The sequence below is a fragment of the Myotis davidii genome, unplaced genomic scaffold, assembly GCF_000327345.1.
Source record: "Myotis davidii unplaced genomic scaffold, ASM32734v1 scaffold404, whole genome shotgun sequence".
NCBI lineage: Eukaryota > Metazoa > Chordata > Mammalia > Chiroptera > Vespertilionidae > Myotis > Myotis davidii.
Genome location: NW_006295824.1, coordinates 216,389 through 236,404, shown reverse-complemented (window position 1 = coordinate 236,404; position 20,016 = coordinate 216,389). Strand labels below are relative to the sequence as shown.

Sequence of the window (20,016 nt, the reverse complement as noted above, 5' to 3'; positions counted from 1 at the left end):
AGAATATGTTCTTTGCTTTCTTACTGATGACCACATTCCTCCACTCAGAGTTAAGAAAGTGAATTTACCGTGTCTGAGAAACGGTAAAACTTCTCCAGTGCAAAAGCTTCTGTCTGGGATTGAGAAACCAGAGAATCAGGCATACATGATTAATATAATTTCACAATTGGATTCAATTACACATACCATGTTAGCAACCATGTATCAATTAATAGATTTTTACATATGCAATGTGTCCACTTCCCAAAGTATGAAATGAGCTAAAAAACAAAACAAAACGAAAAGACCTGGATTTTATTTTATTTTTTTCCTGCACCAAACCTTAATTACAATATTTGCACACGGTGTATTTCAAATAGTGATTAGACAATAAGATATTATTTTTGCATTTTCCTAGAGTGCCAATTATTAGAAAATTAATCTTGCTGTCCTTCATTGCACTAAAGAAGGAATGTCAAATATTTGTATCCCAATAGTCTTACAGGTGGTAAAACTGAATAATGAACTGCTTCAGTAAGGATAATTTTTTAAAAGGAGGAACCAGAATTGAGCAAGTAAACTTGTAGTCTATTATGTTATCCACTGGATACTGTGACTGTTGGAGATGAGGTGGTAATAGACAATGTCTGAGCTCTTAGCCCCACATGTGTAATACTTCTCATTTCTAGAGTTTGCAGTATACATGATTGATAAATTTTAAATTGTAGAAAGGAGGAGAAAGGAAGGGAAATAAAAAGTAAATGTGGAAAAGCAAACCAAAATGAGAGGGGAAAATAAATATTTCCTTACTTATGATTAATGAGATTAGAAGGAAAAATTGTCTTCATCAAACATTAAAGGGAAAGACAAGATCTTCAGCCCTGTGATACAGAATTGTTTTGTCCTGTTACAGTGTTTCGGCCAGTACCAGGTCTCAGGAGAGAGAAAGGGGATGCAAATAGATAGTAAGGGAGGCAGAATAAGGGGAAGAAAAGAAAGAAAAGGCGAATGAGGAAGGACTAGAAAAGTCTAAGAAAACTAGCTGACAGGGGTGAGGACAGGGTAAGGAGATGAAAAAAATTAATCTCCCATCAAAATATGTTTTCATGTACAAATTATATGCTTTCCTTTTCATAAAAAATTGATCAAATGCAAGATCTAGCACTGTTTTTTTGTTTGTTTGTTTGTTTGTTTTTGTCCAGTGAATTACCCAGTGTATCCGAATGCTGATGTTTCTTCCATGCTGCACTGAATTGGATATTTATTGGAGCAGTGATGAATCTGGGGAGTCAATTAGTTATTGCTTTAGAAGATGACTAATACTGAGTAGGCTCAGCACTGAGAGATCATCGCTTAGTGCTTTAAAAGGTTTTATGAATCTATAAATCATTGTCAATAATTCAGAAACCAGAAGGAATCCTTTTAAAAATTAAATCCTTAAAAATGTGCACTATATGAACTATGAAATTTCTCTATTGCTTATTACTCCACTTTCTTTCAAAATATTAGCTGGCACACGCACATTAAAAGAAGTGAATATGCTGGCCAATAGAAACTCTTCCACACAGAAGAGGAAAGGGGTTCGTTAAAAAGAGATAGCATTGTAAGTCTTAATAGAGAGAAACCACCCCATTCTGTACATCCAAATCCAATGAGGAGATTCATTCAACAACTTCCTGTGATCTCCCAATGATGTTCTCAATAACATTTCTTCTAGGTTTAATTTATTACGTTGATGGGCAAAAATAACACTATGTTGTGTTTCCCATGGGGATTCAGAAGAAATGTCTTTAAAACATGAAAGTATGCATCAAAAAAAAAGACCTCTTAGTTCTACATGAACATCAAAGTATTAATAAATAGGTAATATATGATGGAAACAAAAGAATTCATTTGGAAAAAAACACACAACTTTAATCGCTATATTTGATGACTTATGTGAAGTAAAATCACCAGAAACATACTAACATTGCAAATAAGAAATGATACATTTTGGTTAATGAAAGCAAAAAATGGTGTCTTTTCAGGAAATACACTAGAAAGAAGTTGAGGAAGCTCTCATGTCAACAGTATACCTAGATGTCACCATTTTCTTCCTGAAGCTATTTTTGACAATTTAAATTTCAGTTGGACAAAACCAAAGGAACATCATGACATTTAGTCCCTGGTCTCCACTTCCTCTCTTCACATCCTATTAAATATAACAGCCCTTGCTGGTTTGGCTCAGTGGATAGAGCATTGGCCTATGGACTGAAAGGTCCAGGCCTCGATTCTAGTCAAGAGCACATGCTTGGGTTGTAGGCTCGATCCCCAGTAGGGGTTGTGCAGGAGGCAGCCTAACAATGATTCTCTCTCATCATTGATGTTTCTATCTCTCTCTCCCTCTCCCTTCCTCTCTTAAATAAAAACATATTTTAAAAATATATTTATATAACAAATTCACTTTTTAATGAAAGTTGGTATCCCGATGAACCCAATGAATTCAATTGCTTACCTTATTCTTTCTCTTTCGTCGAAATCTCAGAAGTTCTTTGTGTTGTCTTGATACAAAATTTACAGCTGCATATTCCAGAAGTGCTGCAAACACAAAAAGGAGGCACACTGCCATCCAAATGTCAATAGCTTTGACATATGATACCTAGCCAAGAAAGAGAGAGAGAGAGCATACAAATTGACTTGTATTGTTGCTTTCATTGGGAATAAAACCAAATGTCTGACTATAAAGTATAGCTTGTGTATACCAGTTTGGGGGGGGAAAGGAAATGACACCAACACTTTTTTTTTTTAACTTAAGAATTTTTTCAGTAATTAACTTTGCAAGTTTTATATATTAGTCATACGTCAAAACACATATTTTTGTTTATTTATTTTCAAATGTGGTATTAGACCATACATATAATGGGGAAAAAATAAGATGAAATGTAATTTTATTTTTTGGTTAGTGTAGCATAATGCTTGGAAAGTAGGAAGTCCTATTAATATATACCATACCATCATGGTAGTATAATGCTGTTTACCTTTTAGGTCCATATTTTCTTCATTAAAAAGCGTTGTATTTTGAAATGATTTTAACCTTACAGATATTGCAAGAACAGTAAAAAGAACTCCCACTTCTGTAGTAAACATTTGGTTACATTTGTCTATATATCTCTATCTCTATTATAATAGAGATAGATGTTGTCTATATCTGTGCCTTTCTCTCTAAATTATCTGAGTCGAATATTCAGTCATGATGCTCCATTACCTCCAAAAACTTATATGTATTTTCTAAAGGAAAAAGAACACTCTCATACATGACTCTAATACATCCAACAAAATCAGGAAATTAATATTAATAAAACACCACCACCTAATTTTATTTTATTTTATTTTTTAAATATATTTTATTGATTTTTTAACAGAGAGGAAGGGAGAGGGATAGAGAGTTAGAAACATCGATGAGAGAGAAACATTGATCAGCTGCCTCCTGCACACTCCCCACTGGGGATGTGCCTGCAACCAAGGTACATGCCCTTGACCGGAATCGAGCCCGGGACTCTTCAGTCCGCAGGCCGACGCTCTATCCACTGAGCCAGACTGGTTAGGGCCACCACCACCTAATTTTAAAACCCACTCCCATTTCACCAGTTGTTTCAATAATTCCCCTTTTAGCAGAAAAACGTTTTTCTTTTAGTTCAGGATTTAAATATATAGAGAGAGAGGAAGGGAGGGAAGAAAGATAGAAACCTCAAGGATGAGAGAGAATTATTGATAGGCTGCTCTTGCCTGCCCCCTAGTGGGGATCCAGCCTGAAACCCAGGCATGTGCCCTGACCAGGAATCTAACCATGACCTCCTGGTTCATAGGTCAATGCTCAACCACTGAGCTACACCAGCCGGGCAGAAATTGCTTTACTCTTGCTCTCAGATTAACTGGACAGTGACTTACTGCATATGGCAACTGCTCAAGGATGAACATTCTTTTGAGTTTTAGTGTCATTTCTTGTAGTATATGTGTATGCAACACACAGCTAACGTGTTCTATGCAAGCAGTTTCAGTAAAATCATTACCTTTTGTGGAATAAGCATGAGATCATTCATTTTATTGCATACTTTAGGCATGCCACTTAGACATGGGGGAAAGTATCTCCTTTGCCAAGAATTAGGAATAATAATGAAAAATATTTATGATAACCATTTTTTAGGTTTTCCTAGGAATGGACAGTTACCTAGAAGGTTGTTTTCCCACTTGCAGAAATAAATGTCCCTTCCCCAAGGAGATCTAGTCCCAGGAAAGCAGGAACTGAGGCTAGATGTAGGCAAAAAGGCACGACTTACTTCTTTGGACCAGTGTGAAGCTTCCATAGGGAACAAAATTTTACACTTTGAACATTTGACTATTTCAATGCTGCTTGTATCTTCTGTATTTTTTTCCTTTCTCATCATCTTTAATATTTGGTAAAGTTATTTTTTGTCCAATATCAGTCTCTGGAAATCTTGATCAAATATAGGTTGTGGTTTAAAAGAGGAAGTGGCTCAATATTTGGGGAAAACTTATGGTAGAGGGAGAAGCGAATCCAGCAGGAAAACACCTTTCTGCCACCTTTCTCAGATGGCTTTTCAGGTCTCAGGCTAGGCTTTGCCCAAATCTGTTCAAAAATCCCCTGCACCTATGCTTACCTGAATATGTTGCTTTGTAATTGCTTAGTTCTTGTTCTTTTTCTGCTTAACCTGTGAATTCTTTAAGGGCAGTTGGCACCTCTATTTTGTTCACTTTGACAAGGGTGTTTAGCATGTGTATACATATTTGCTGAGTGAATAGACAGACAAATGAAGGTGTAAAACATTAAAATGCAAGGGAGGAATGAATCATAGATGATGATTCATATAAAGATTCACTTTCTGGAGAAATACCTTAAATTTTAATATTTTTCTCTCAAACTCAGGTCATTTCTTCACACCTCTAATGGTGTCAACTTACATATGAAATATGCCAACAAAGGAGCTCTCTGCATCGCCTCCTGTATCTGAAGTGTGACTTCTGCTGGTCAGAATGACCTCTATCGAGCAAAGGGAAGTATGCCCTCATTTTATCCCAGTGCTATGCTAAGTGTCCATCTGTTTGTAAAGCATAAATTTAAATCTCATAAGTTCTGCAGTTATGCCAGAAATTCCCGGTTGCCTTCAAATACATGCATTCCTGGAAGATGTAATTCTGCTTCCAAAGGTCCTCTCTCAAGCTACGCCATTCCTAGAAGAATATGAGTCATAAAGCACGTGTGCATTCTTTACCAACCTGAATGTATAATAACATGAAACAAAGAGATTAAATCAGAAGTTTACTTTCCAGATGAATCCAATGAATGTTTTCAATGACAGCAGACATATGCAAACTTCCTTTGTATCTGCCAGGGTTCTGCTCATTGTGAAGAGCTCCCAATTGTTGAGGCTTCAAAGCTTACTTTCCTCATTCTCCCCTTACCTCACTCACCTATTTCACCTCTTTTCTCCTCCTCCACCCTCCCTGCTCCTCCAAGCACAGCAAACTCTGGATCTGGGTAGTTTGGAACTCTAGGCTTGGTAACTTTATATAACGGTAGCAGTTTTTACTCCAACAATGCATAACATACTCATGACCTATAACACACTCCCCATGTGATTCAGAATTATCACCTTTCCATCCCCTACTGCCTGCTGTCTGTCCTCTGGGCAGTTTCATTCCAACTCCCTTCATCCTTCTGGACCACCTTGCCAACAGTCCCATCATCCACTGTGCTGTTGGAACCCTAATTCTATTTTAAGCAACAAGCTCTCCTCAGTATTACCCATTAAATACAGGTCCAAAATCTGTTTCATGGTGTAAAAATTCCTTCATGATTGGCTCCCAACTTACCTTTCTTACTACATGCATTCATTCACTTTTTTTTTTTCATTCAACATTTACTGAACACCATTAATGTACCTAAATTCTGTTCTCAGTGTTGTAGTTACAGAGGTGATCAAGACAGACAAGATACTTTTTAAATTACTCACTTTAACCCCTGTGCTGCCACTATTAATTTACATATCATTCTCCTTGCTCCTTTTAGGCTACTATTTCCCATGAGCTAAAAACAAGGGTCAGGTCTTATTCATCCTTGTATTTATAGGAGCTACCATGGTGCTCATTATAGTACAGGCTCTCCAGTAATGTTGATTTGACTGAACCACGTGGAGTGATTTATAATCACTGGCCATTTATGATTAGAGAACTAGTTTTAATAGCTAACATGCCAGGGAATATTCTTAGTAATGTCCAGAGAACTACTAAGTGTTTTTAATAGTTGTCCAAAACTAAGACTTTTAATCCTCATAACCACTGAGGAAACTATTCCCATTTTAGAGATGTGGAGACTGGGGCACAGTAAAATAACTTACGTAAGTAAAATAACTTGTCATGTAGCTACCATTAGAGACTGAATCTGAATATTGAAAGGACAGATTAGTGCTCTATAAAAAGGACCCCAGAGAGCTCCCGCATCCATCCCACCATCAAAGTACACAACTAGAAGATCCCACATCTATTAACCAGGAAAGGGCCCTTATCAAACACCAAATCTGCCAGTACCTTGATCTTGGACTTCTAAAATTCCAGAACTGTGAGAAATGAATTCCTGTTGTCTCTAAGCCACTCATTCTGTGCTATTCTGTTATAGCAGCCTGGACTAAGACAGTTACCAAATTGTGCAGCTAAGACTTAAATACAACTAACCTAGCTCCAGAGCCCATAAATTTAGCTACTATTCTATGTCTAGTTATTAGGCTGCTTCTATTTAAGCATCATTATAAATTTATAACTGTGACCACATAAGGAAAAATAACTCTCTGTATATCAACTTTCCAGCCTCTTTAACTTTTATCTGTTAGGTAAAAGTCAAGTCAGTACACAAAATACATATTGTAAAGTCCTCTATACTTTTTAGGTTTGATCCTAAAATCAATAATCAACTTCTTAACATTGAATTTATCACATAAAAACCAACTAGTTGCTCTGGGGAAGCAACGTTAGATCAGGGAAACATTTTTATCCTCTGAATACAATGCAAGTCTCCTCAACACCATTCTTACATTAATTATACTGAAGTGTTTTTGTGAGCTGGGAGATCATTGCCTGCTTGTCATATGATAATTCAGGAAATCAGCTTGATAAATTATTTGAGTGTGCAGAGCTAGATTACTACAAGGCCTTGTCTTTTTAATTCTAAAAAATATTTTATAATGCATGGAAAGGAATATAAGTATTATATGTTCTGTAGAATTCTTATATCATACTATTCCCCCCCACCAAAATGCATTCATTCTACTTTGCAAAGTTATTTATCATTAAAAATAGAGGATGCCTGCTTCTTCTATATTGATTATATATATATATATATATATCATCATCATCATCATCAATAATTATCATCATCAATCATCCTGACTATAAAGATTGGAACCAAATTACCTTGGCCCTGGGAAGCAGTCATGCTCTGGGAGCTTGCCTGAGCATGGGTTTCTCTATATCTACTCTTCCAGTGTTGCAAGGAAGTGTGCATAGGAGGATTCAAGATAGGACAGGATACAATAAAAAACTCCCAAACTATCACTGGCTTGAAAAAAGAGAAGACATTCCATGTTCACTTTGAGTCTAATGGTGACTCTGGACTATTGTCATTGTCTTCCTCACTGTGACCCGTGGAGTTGAGGAAAATCAGGGCACTGAGGGGCCTCATATTTGGTCATAAGTACTCCAGGTCACTGTTCAAAACTCAGTAATCAGAGCTACTCACAGTCAACCCCAACAACAAACCAAAGACGGGGAACCCTACCCAGAGAAAGCCGGCCTCAGCGGCTGAGGGAGTGGATGGGGCAGGCACTGGTATTTCTGAAACAAATCCCCGGATCCTCCAAGCACAGACTTGAGGAAAAGTGTGGATTATAATCTGCTCACTGCTCATGATATCTTGAATAGAATAATAAAGCAGCTTTATGGGAGAGCAAAACCCATTGCTTTACAGAAAGAAGCTGGTCATTATTTCAGTGGGACAGAAAAAGAAACCTCCCTGATCTTCAGCCGAAAATTTGCTCCCACCATAGTGTCAAGTCCAGTAAAATCAATTGGAAGGAAGCACGAAAAACAGAGTCCAGATGGCCAGAGGGAAGGATTGGGTGGAGGCGGGCAAAGGTGGGCAAGGAGAAATGGGAACAACGGTAATGGTGTCAACAATAAAATAAAGAGAAAAAAAAGACTAAGAAAAAATAACAGAGTCCAGGTAGTGAATCTCTAAAGTCATTTGATTTTGTGCTCTCTGATTCAGAGAGATACTTAGATTGCACATATCGCAGGCAATCTTTCATCACTAAATTGACTTTTACACTAGTCTGTGATAAGATTACCGAGCAGCAGCAGTTTTAGATTATATTCTCTCACAAGTACGTTGGATGAGCCGCGTTAGAAGTACAGCACCGTATTCTGTAGTTGAGAGGCCTGCCAAAATGCCTGCCTTTCCCCTACTCCACTCAAAGGTGGTCCAAAGTTTTGCTTCCTGGGACCAATAATGTCCTTTACTACAGCCCAGACTATAAAGTGATAGTAAATTATACTTACTAAATTCTAAATTATAACCCAGACTATTAATCAACCAGAAATAGAAATTTAAAATGTATTTACAAGCAGCCACAACTTAAATTTAAGAATAAGGAATTGATTAAACCAGAATCCGGACATAACTACATATAGTGCCCAGTGGGTACCAGACTTATTGGGGGGATCACTTTGAATGTTATGTAAATGTCTAGCCACTATGCTCTACACCTGAAATTCATGTTATATTGAATGTCAGCTATAGTTGAAAGTATAAAAACAAAACCAGGGTTTACAAAATAAAACATCTCATGTAAACCAATCTGTCAGCTAAGTTTATAATCAGGTGAATTTTCCAGGAATCACTTGAGAGTGATTATTTTGTCAATTCTTTTCTCAGTTCAATTTGCTTTTTATTTAATAAAATGGTATAAAAATCACAGTGCATTTCTCTTGATTAGCTAAAATAGCCCTTTGAACTGGGTGATGTGTTCTCCTCTTACTCACAATCAATCCTGGCGAATTCCCCCAGTTCCTTAGAACTGTCTCATACATTGTAATGAGTAATTCTGGCTGTGGAATGGTCAAGTGACTCAAGTATACAGCTCAATGCTTTTCTCCTAGACAGGCTGAACACTTTCCTGCTTATGTTGTGGCTTTTGTTCTGGGTATTTTGTTTCAGATCACATTGGCTGTTCATTTATCTTTGGCTTTGTAAAACCCAAATTGTAGTTCAGTTAACCCCACCTTTCTCCCTCATATAAAACCTGTAGAAGATTTTTGGACTTCGTAATGTTTATAGGAAAAATAATATTAATCTCAAAATCATGTTCATCTTCATTTAAGACCTAAAGCCAGAGAGAGAAATAATAAAAACAATGGCAAAGCATTAAATAATGTTTTGAAAACAGGTGTTGAAGTGGAGTAAAGCTGATATTTAAGCTACAGGAACTGTCAGGAGGACATTTCCTTGGAGCAATAAGCAGTGAATCACGCAGCACAGGATGCTGTGAGCTTTGACATGTACCACCCTGGAGGCAATGCAACAGCACAGTCCCGATGTCACATTCAGACTGGATGCTTAGAACATCATATTTATTTTCCACATAAAGGTTTTAATTTTAAAAAATAAAATGTGCCTGGCTGGTGTGGCTCAGTGGTTGAGTGTTGCCTTATGAACCAGGATGTCATGGCACATGCCTGGGTTGTGGGCTCAGTACCCAGTGTGGGGTGTGCGGGAGGCAGCCGATCAATGATTCTCTCTCATCATTGATGTTTCTATTTCTCTCCCTGTCCCTTCTTCCCTGAAATCAATAAAAATATATATATTTTTAAAAAAGAAATAAAATGTAACAGGGAATCATAATAGCAGACTGCATTATTTCCAAAGTGATAAATTGTCTAATTCCTCCAGCCACCAGATAAGACAAGTGCAACCAAAAAGGCTAATGGAGCCCTGGCCAGAGTGATTCTCGTGCACAAAAAAGTTGCAGGTTTGATTCCCGCTCAGAGCACAGGCTCAGCTTGTGGACTCGATCATATTTCTCTCTCTCTCTCCCTTCTTCTCCCTCTCTAAAAATTTTTAAAAAAATCTGAAATAAAGGACTAAGAGATTTTGAAAGGTGACCTGGTTATTTGTGATTTCTGCTGCAACTATGGGAGTTTTACAATCATCTGTTTTATAGGACATGACTCATGTTTACACTTAGACCTAACTGTAAGACCTAGTTGTTGTTGGAAATGATTCTTAGGTACATGCTGTTAGTTACTGGCATTTCTTAATATGTTGATTTTTTTTTTTTACCTGCTCGGTTAGGGTTGAATTATATCGTTGACTTCACTCTCCTCTGCGTTTTGCTATTGGCTATTTTGTGTTTCCATTACATCATCTTTATTGTAATAATGTACTTCCCATTCCCTTGTTTTCTGAGGTTTAAGGCCTTTATTTATAACTTCAAACAGAAATGAAAAAGGCATAAAGCCTGTTAGGTGCTTTTCCACACTGATTTTCGGACCAAATTCTTTATTCTACTGGGAAGGGGGAGTTTTGTAACCACTATTATCTGTCAAGAGTGTTTGTGATATGGTTCTAGGATATATGTGAATGCAGTAAAGGGAGTAGAAGACATTATTTAAGCAAAATTATCTCAAGGTTGCATATACGTATTTTTGTTTTTAAATTTACTTTGATGCCAAAGCCAATGCATTATGTCATTTCAAAAATATTTTAAACTTTGTGACTGATTATATACTTTTTTCTAATTATGCCTTCACATTTAAGAATTTATGTAATGGTTCTTTGTCAATGTCAACTACAGAGAACATGCTTGATAACTGCTAATTTTCAGCTTAATGAGATCTAGTAAGCCCAGTAAATGTAGGCTTTAAAGTCAAATGTAGAACGAGAGATATCTACCAATATGCATTCCTTTCCTTATAGGACTCACCTATGTTTAGGAATCATCTGTTCCAAAAGCACTTATAAGATTGGATGATATTCATATGCATTATGTCTCATGGTTTTAACAAAAAGGTATGAATAATTCTCTCATTTTCTGTGCCTTTTTCTTTTTCTCTTTTCCCCCTAATGAATGTAATATGGAACCAAATTATTATGTTCAATGGAAAATTTTTAAAAATTAAATATATTGCCCACATCAAAAATTGTTTTATAAAGTATATTTATTTGTTAAATGCTGTCACATTAATAAACTTTAAATGAACCCACTTGCATCACATTTGTACTAAACTTTATTAAAGTATATTTTGACTAGATATTAGAATCTTGTATTAAAATGGCGAGGACCAAAATATTGCTAGGAGCAATAGTTACTAATTGCGATGTTAATTGGACAACCTGACTACTGGGCAGCCCCGCCCTACCATTTACATCATTGCTGACATTTATAACTTCCTCTCCTTTAAAACTGCAGGGTGTTTTTGAGAGGAATAATAACATATATTTTGAGAACTAATTAGATAAGAACACAATAGTGAATAGAAATCCTTCATTTTTTTCTTGTTTTTTTTTTAAATGTAATGTACCTATAGATCTCTGTGTACCCACACAATCATGCTATTCAAATAAAAAATAACCATTCAATTTATATTTTCTAACAGCTGTAATCACTTGTGTAGTTGGCATCTTTATGAAAAATAAAAACTTAATATGTTTTCTAAGAACCGATATTTTTCCTATGCTGTAAGATAGACATATGCAATATTTAAATTATTTTTCATTAATTTGGTGACTCTCAGGAGAAAAATAGTGCTCTGCATTAATAAAGAGTAATGTAAGTTCTCACATTCTTTTAGGGCGATGAAAAAATGACATATTCTTGCTTTTCAAAATAAGTCAATATTTAAAGGCTCAGGACTAAGTAAATGTTTAAAAGGTCATGTTATCTTTAAATATCTGCATGACATTTACTCAATAGACATACAACTCCTGTTTGAAGTTATAAATAAAAGCTCTGAGGATCAAAATATATACAAGATAGTTTGTCCTTTCAAAAAACTACTCCTCACGGGTTTCACAGACAAAGTGAATGGGGGAAGTGAGAGGAAATCATTTAGGATAAACAGCTTTTGGGGCAGAATTTGTAATTTTCATCAGCTACTGGCTTCCGTGAAATATTTAATTGAATTGATTAGCCACCTTTGAACTTCACATGTTTCTTATTTTGTAATGATCAGTAGCTCTCTGCCAAATGACGTGGCCATAGTGGTGGGGGCAGAATGGAGAAATTACACAGAATCTTCCCACTTTCCTTTCTCCACTCCTTCTTCCCCTCTTGTTTTCTTTAGTATTTGTTGATACGACAGATTCTGGTCTAAGAAAGGAGATAGAAAGTTTTAGCAATAGTAGTCTCTGAGGTAGATAAGACTATTTGTTGACAATCCTTTTTTCCCCTCCCTTTCTCTCCTAGGGTTCCCTGTGGGGGAAATACAGTCCCCCCACCTTCTTGCTTTCCTGCAATCTTCCATGGGAAAGCATGCTATCAGTACCTGAGGCCCTAAAATCGGAAGACCCAGGGAACGGACCTGCACTCATTTTGTAGCCTAGATCTCAGCCTATCCTAAATCAGCCAATCTCAGACAAGCCCAGGAGAGGGACAGGCAAAGCATAGGCTCTGAGCAAGAAAAAAGCTGATAAACCATTGAGATCTGGAGATTGTTTGTAACGCAAAATAATTGCAGTATAAGTGCATTGAAACAGTGCCTAAAGCCCCATGAATCTCACAATATATTGTGTTAAGAGCTAGGGTTTGGATGAACTTGGAATCTAGAGATTCCCCATCCCTGTCAAGTTTACGGCTGCGTGGGTGCGAGTATGTGTGTGTGCACATGTGTGCGTGCACATGTCTTTCTGTTTAACATCCTAACTTCAAGGGTCTCTGATATGATAATGGGTTTGAAGCTCGTTTCTAAAGGACTAAACTAGTGTGTACATGGTGACACTCACGTATTTCTGTGAATGATACAAAACAGAAAACACGAACCAGAGCTAGACCTAGCTGGTCCCTATGAAACAGAATGAAAAAGGAATGGGAGTAGGTCTCTAATAGGAAATAACTGATCTTTGGAAGCAGAAAAGAAGGGGTAAAGTGTATGTAATATTGCAGAATACCCACGTTTTCCTAGAGTTCCCTGCTGTGGGTTCTTTCTGGAACCAGAGTTTCTAAATTAAAATAATATTTTGCCCCTTCTCTTTTATTTCTTGCCATCCCATGCTTAAAAAAGAATATAATTCCCCCAGTTCCAAGATCTTAACAAGGTATTAGTATAAATCAAATTTATACTAAAAAGTAATTATTACCAACTCCCTTTTTTACCCTAATTAAACTTAACCCTTCCAGGAAAGATTTTTACATCTCTTTAAAATATCACACAATGTTGAGATCTCAAAGAGTATGAAGACAAGTTTGGGGTGAGTGGCTCTTACCTTTAACTAAGCTGAATACTTGTTCTGCATATGTGGTAGATATGGCCATGGGAGAAGAAAGGAGAGAGAACACTTTATATGTTCAAGTCCATTTCCAACAGGAGGAGGAGGGTCAGCCACAAATACATCTCTTCCTCCTCTTTCTGGGCTTTCATTTATACTTAGGAAAATTATCTCTATCCAGCTACAGTTGACTCCCTGAAGTCTGGGGCCTACATGTCCTTGGTCAGAAACTTAGAAGTTTTGACTTTTGTTGACAATTCCGTGTGGTGATCTTATAAGGATCTCAAAATTAAAATGTTCAACCAGAGATCCGTTACCTTCACCAAACTTCCCCACCAGTATCTCTCACAACTACTTGCCCAGTGACTCACCCAAATGCTATGCTTCACTCCTGCCTTTTCATCAATCCTCAATGTCCAGCTCATAAGTCAAGCATGTCTATTTCACTCCCAATACACCTTCACAAAAAATATCTACTAGTTCTAAATCCACCTGCTACGATCTATCTCTGCTGCTACCAAGCTAGCCAGACCACCATCTGCTCTGGACGACAATAGTTTGCTCTGCTTCCACTTCCGCCCCTTCTATCTGTCTCCACAGGGAAGTCAGAGAGATGGCACTGATTATTAACATCCTTCCCAAACCACCCCAAATAAACCTAATCTTTACCACGGCCCACAATCACCTCTGTTTTCTCATTCACTCTCGTCCAGTGTTAGGAAGTGTTCATCAAAATATACAACTTTAAAAAGTTGTTCCCAAGAGAGTGCATTGTCACCCTCACTGGGCCACTGATGAAGACACTACAGACATGCCAAGTAGTTTTTAGTTCCAAGAAATGAATCGCAGGGGTCTTCTTGCTTTGGGCTATTGCATGCTTCATTTCTCATGACACTGCAGAGGCCCGTGTCAGAGAGGGCTCTCAGGTGTGTAGTTCTCAAGGTGCTGGCTAAGGTATGTTCTTTGACACTTTCTACTCTGAGTCATTCCTATTCTACAGGAGATTATTGGCGCAGAGCCAGGACAAAACACTAAGTAGTTATCATAAATTAATGATTTATTGTTTCTTCCTCCAACGCCTGATGATCCTATTGTTTTCCTGAATTTAATTTGTTTTCCTACTTCCTAGATTTTGTCAGTAGGACAATGGTGGTTGTTTTAGTGGTAAGTCTTTCCGGCATCTGAGACTTCTTTTGTGAGGTTGAGAGTTGCAGATCTTAAAGCCCAAGGTTCAGACATCTGTTTTTAAGGGCAAATGTGAGACTTTTGCATCTTGCCTTTCTAGTTCCTCCCTACCCCATCACAGAATCAGAATTTTTTAAAAAATGTTCTACTCTTTTAAATTATTTCATCTCAATAGGTTAATTCTTGTTTCCTCTGGCTATTCACCATCTACCTTCCCTGAAGTCTGAATATAACTGAATATGCTCATTCTTCCATTCCTCAACTACCGCAAAGCCTAAAATGATATGGTCACCTTCTCTTAAGATATCACCTTACCAATAAATTCTTTTTTGTGGTTCAGAATGAAATAGAATTGTGAAATAGAAATGTGAAATGAAATAGAAATGTGAAATATCACATTTCCAGTAGTTGTTGTCCCTATAATTTGAGAGATGTAGAGGTTTTCTACACATTTATGTATATAATTAAACTCAGAGGGAAAAGTGCATTCTTTCCCTGAGATCACAGTGAAATAAATGCCTTAACAAATCTTTCTTAATTTTTGAAAAAAAGTTTAAAGTCATCCCAATCTTTCTTTCCCTTTAAAAACAAAACTTGTGTCTTCATTAATTTTTTTTATAATTTATTGCTTTTTAAAAATCTCTTCTTCCTCCACTCAAATCTCTATGATCTCCCAATTCTGCCTTAATCTCTGTATCCAAATATCTTTATATTGTGCCTCTTAGAAACTGAAATTTCCTAATATAAAGCATTTTGTGCTCTTCTTTCTGGTTGCCAATTTACAGAACAAATGAACTTTGATTTCTGTTTAGCTCATGAGAAAAATCAATGAGTAAACTGGCAATTTCCTTTACAAATTACTCAGAGAGCCCTTGAGACATTTAGACATATACAGGAGTTGGCAAAAGTAGGTTTACAGTTATTCTTATGGAAAAAGACATGCAGGTTATGATTATAATAGCTTCAATAACTCAAAAGAATGTCACAATGCATTTTGCCCACCACTGTATAAATAAGCCTTGAGATGAATTAGTTTAATCTTATATACAGATTTACAATTTTCACTAAGACAATATTTTTTAAAACACTAGTTGATATGCATAATTTTGAAAATATAATTCAGTGTTTTAAAAATAAACCTTATTTTGAAAGACAACCATTAGACCTTAGCAAAGCAGAGGGAGCATCGCTAAATATCAAGTTCTCCTTATATTAAATAACATTTTTAGTAATAAAATATTCTGTCATCAACCTTTATTCATTGAAACATTTTAATCTAATAAATTGAAACATAGAATGCGATTCATAGGAAGGGTTAAGGGACCATGACTGTACATTTACAATGTACTTAGCATTATAATTAGATTGCATCAAATGCACAGGAAAAGTGAATACCATTTTTAAAAAACATATATTTTTTTATTTCAAAGAGGAAGGGAGAGGGAGAGAGAGAAACATCAATAATGAGTGAGAATCACTGTTAGGCTGCCTCCTGCACATCCCACCCTGGGAATCAAGCCTGCAACCAGGGCATGTGCCCTGACCGGGAATCGAAGTGTGACCTCCTGGTTCATAGGCTGATGCTCAACCACGGAGCCACAAGAGTCGGGCAAGTGAATATTATTTTATTATATCTCTGTCATTGCAAAGGAAATAGAGAAGCCTGTTGCAAGTTAGACAGAATTACTTAATTTAGAGAGGAGAAATGTCTTTCTTAGAAGTCATCGAGAAGAAGAAAATAATTTTATATTGTTACGTTGCTAATTAGATGAAAAAAGAGACTATGTTTTATTTCAACATATCTTCTGAAAAAAAAATGGGGTCTTTTACAAACCTCATAAAGAAAACAGTTTATTTTAATTCTGTCAGCTCAGCATGGACTAAAATTGTGGTATTAGATAAGCTTTCTTTTTTATTGACCTGTAGCTGCTTAAAAGGCAGAGGGGAAAAAACATACCCCAAAATAATATATTTAACTCAGAGTGCAGCAATATTGGCACTCCCATACAATACTTGTGAAAGTGTAATTGCTATACATTTTGCTGATGGGAAATTTAGCAAAACATCTCAATGCTTACAACTATTTGAGCAGAAATTCCAGTTCTAAGAATTTACACTAAGAAAATGATACAAATAGATATAAAATTATGTGTGCATGTATATATGTATCCACATGTACATATACACATATATACGTGTACCAGTATATATATATATATATATGCATATTTATAATATTCATTATATGAATGTTCATTATTGTGTGAGTCCTAATAGTAAGAATATTATTATAGTACATCCATACAATGGAGTATTGTGCGATCACTTAAAATTACTGTATAGCCTGGCTGGTGTGACTCAGTGGTTGAGCATCAACTTATGAACCAGGAGGTCGCGGTTTGATTCCTGGTTGGGGCACATGCCTGAGTTGCGGGCTCGATCCCAGTATGGGGCATGCAGGAGGCAGCTGATCAATGATTTTCTCTCATCATTGATGTTTCTCTCTCTTCCTCTCCCTCTCCCTTCCTCTCTGAAATCAGTAAAAATATTTAAAAAAATAAATAAATAATAAAGTTACTGCATAGATTTACTTTATTTATACATTTGATAGGTTTCTAAGTGTAAAAAAATCTATACATATAAAATTCTATAGTGTATCAGAGTATTATTGATGTTTAAATAATTGGGGGTCATAACTATGAATGTATGTTATCATTGGTTTGCAAAATTTTTTTCTTTCTTTTTTTTCATTTACCTTTATTGTTGAGAGTATTATAGATGTCCCCCATATTGTCCCCATCCACCTGGTTCCCACCCTCCCCAGGCCTTCTTCACACTATTGTCTGTGTTCATCGATTATGCAGATGTGCAAATTATTTTTCTTTATCATTTTTTGTGTTTTACAAATGTTTCTGCCTTGGTCATTACTTAAAAATCAGCAATGAGCCCTAACCGGTTTGGCTCAGTGGATAGAGCGTTGGCCTGAGGACTGAAGGGTCCCGGGTTCGATTCTGGTCAAGGGCATGTACCTGGGTTGTGGGCACATCCCCAGTAGGGGGTGTGCAGGAGGCAGCTGATTTATGTTTCTCTCTCATCAATGTTTCTAACTCTCTATCCCACTCCCTTCCTCTCTGTAAAAAATCAATAAAATATATTTTTAAAAAATCAGCAATGAATAATAGGTACTAATGAAAAAGATCTGACAAAAACTAACCATGATGTATATGTATATAACTATGCATCTCTACATATTTGTGCTAATTAATATATTTGTATGTCCTTTGTGTGCACTTACCTTTGGTAAGGAAGCTCGGGATCCTGAACTCTGTGTGGTCATAGTCAGCACAGTAGTTATTCCCAAAGCTACCCTGGCCGGAGCAGCGTCCATATTGATCCAGAATGAAACCCACGACAGAATAACAATCAGGAGACTGGGAATATACATCTGGATCAGATAGTATCCCATTTGTCGTTCAAGATGGAATCGCACTTCTATACATGTAAACTTTCCTGATTGATTCAAAATAAAGGCAGTAATTGGTAAAAGCAGGTCTTTGTTTTGGCATCAAATCTCACAGGTTTTTCCCCCCCAATAATTTTGTCCTAAAATTTTCCATTACCACAAAAAGAGATCCTAAATCATATATGCAAATCCATTTCTGAAAAGTATTTTTTCTTATTTTTCTGCTAGCATCTAGAAGCAACAAGAAAATGTACTGTTTGAGGAAATAGCATAGTATTCTTATTACTTCACACTTGATTAACACTGCATACTTGTCAAACTACTCAAAGGTCTATTATTTCACTTGATTCTAACAAATACCTCTGAGATTGATGAGACAAATTACTCAGTGACTGTGTTGTTTTTTTCTTGCTCATTGACTGTTTCTGGTGCTTTCAAGTATTTATTTAGAGTCAGGTACCATTTGTTCCAGAAGCCTTTACATTGACTTTAAAGTCAGTGCTAAAGGATAAATACAATTGAAGTTGAATAGTCCCTTAAATGCAATATCTGTAATTTATTTTATGTATTGATAATTTAGAAACTATTAATGCTAACAAATAGGAAAACATATTGTTTCCCACTGATAACTTCAAACATAACTTAAGAACACCCCTAATAAAAAGACACCTAAGATACATTTGTCTTATATATTCAGGCCTTTGTGTCTGTCTCTATTAGAGTAATTAATAGAGGCATAAATTGTGGTTTAAGTTAACATTTTGTTGACATTTCTGCTTATCCCCTGGTTCTATTCCCTACTCTATTGCCATGTTACCTCTCCTTAAAATAATTGTTTATCTTAATCATCTAACTCTTGGTTTTATTCTTCCCTTATTCAAACTATTTTAAGAAGGATAAGGTCAGGGAGTTAGCACACCGGTCTTTCTTTAAGGGACATTCTGTAATCTTATTATAAGAGAAAGAATCAGAGAGAACAGCTGGGAAAATTGCTAGTATACATATTGCTAGTGTAGGGTTCAGTACAAAATTCCTATTATTGTGACCTGAGCCACATGCTACAGTATTGCATGGTCTGGGCTGCAGGAAGAAGGGATGGATGAGATTCCAGAGCTTAAAAGTCTTTACAGAGTTTCATAAACTCTGGGAAAGTTGGATTCCACACTTAAGTGTCTAGTAGTCAGAAATATATATGCCAGCTACACATGATCCTTTATCAAATACATACAGAATGTTGAACCATTCTTAGAGTATATGAAAATACTTTAGATGTTTAAAACTCTTAAAATATAATTTTTAAGTTTTTTTTTAAATAATGAAATGAAATAGAGCAAGAATAATAAGGCATTTTTGTGATATTACTGTTAAATAACTCAAGCAATCTCATGGTGTAATCAGTAACAATTGCTAACCATTTGGGTACTTTGAATACATTCTTTATAGTTCATATGATTCTCAAGAAAAAGAAGCCCTCATTGTGAGGCTATGTTTAACATGGTGACTATAACTGGTAACATTGTACTGTATAATTGAAATTCGCTAGGAGTCTAGAACTTAAATGTTTTTGCATGCACACATCAAGTAAATATGGGAGGTGATGAACATGTTAATGAACTCAATGGGGGGAATCATTTCACAATGTATACTTATATCAAATCATCACATTGTACACTGATAATCTTACAATTTTAGTCAATTGTCCCTCAATAAAATTGGAGGGGAAGCATTTTTGTTGATACAGATTGAAAGGAAAATTTTCCTGTTTAGAGTAAAACGGTTCCTCTCCCCCTTCCTCCTGGGGTGGACAGGCTTTTAGTATTCTCACATGTACAGACAAATTTTCCATGTTATAATCAAC

The 20,016-nt window shown here is 36.2% G+C and overlaps 1 protein-coding gene across 1 annotated transcript in view; it reads right to left on the bottom strand.

Annotated features, from left to right (window-relative positions):
- The window catches only part of GLRA3 (glycine receptor alpha 3), a 126,085-nt gene that overhangs the window by 16,615 nt on the left and 89,454 nt on the right, over nt 1–20,016 (bottom strand). Inside the window, exons 8-10 of the mRNA XM_006770743.2 lie at nt 17,991–18,205; nt 2,474–2,617; nt 69–113 (exon numbers count right to left, since the gene is read on the bottom strand). Coding sequence (XP_006770806.2) covers nt 69–113; nt 2,474–2,617; nt 17,991–18,205 — 404 coding nt within the window. The remainder of the gene's footprint in view (nt 1–68; nt 114–2,473; nt 2,618–17,990; nt 18,206–20,016) is intronic.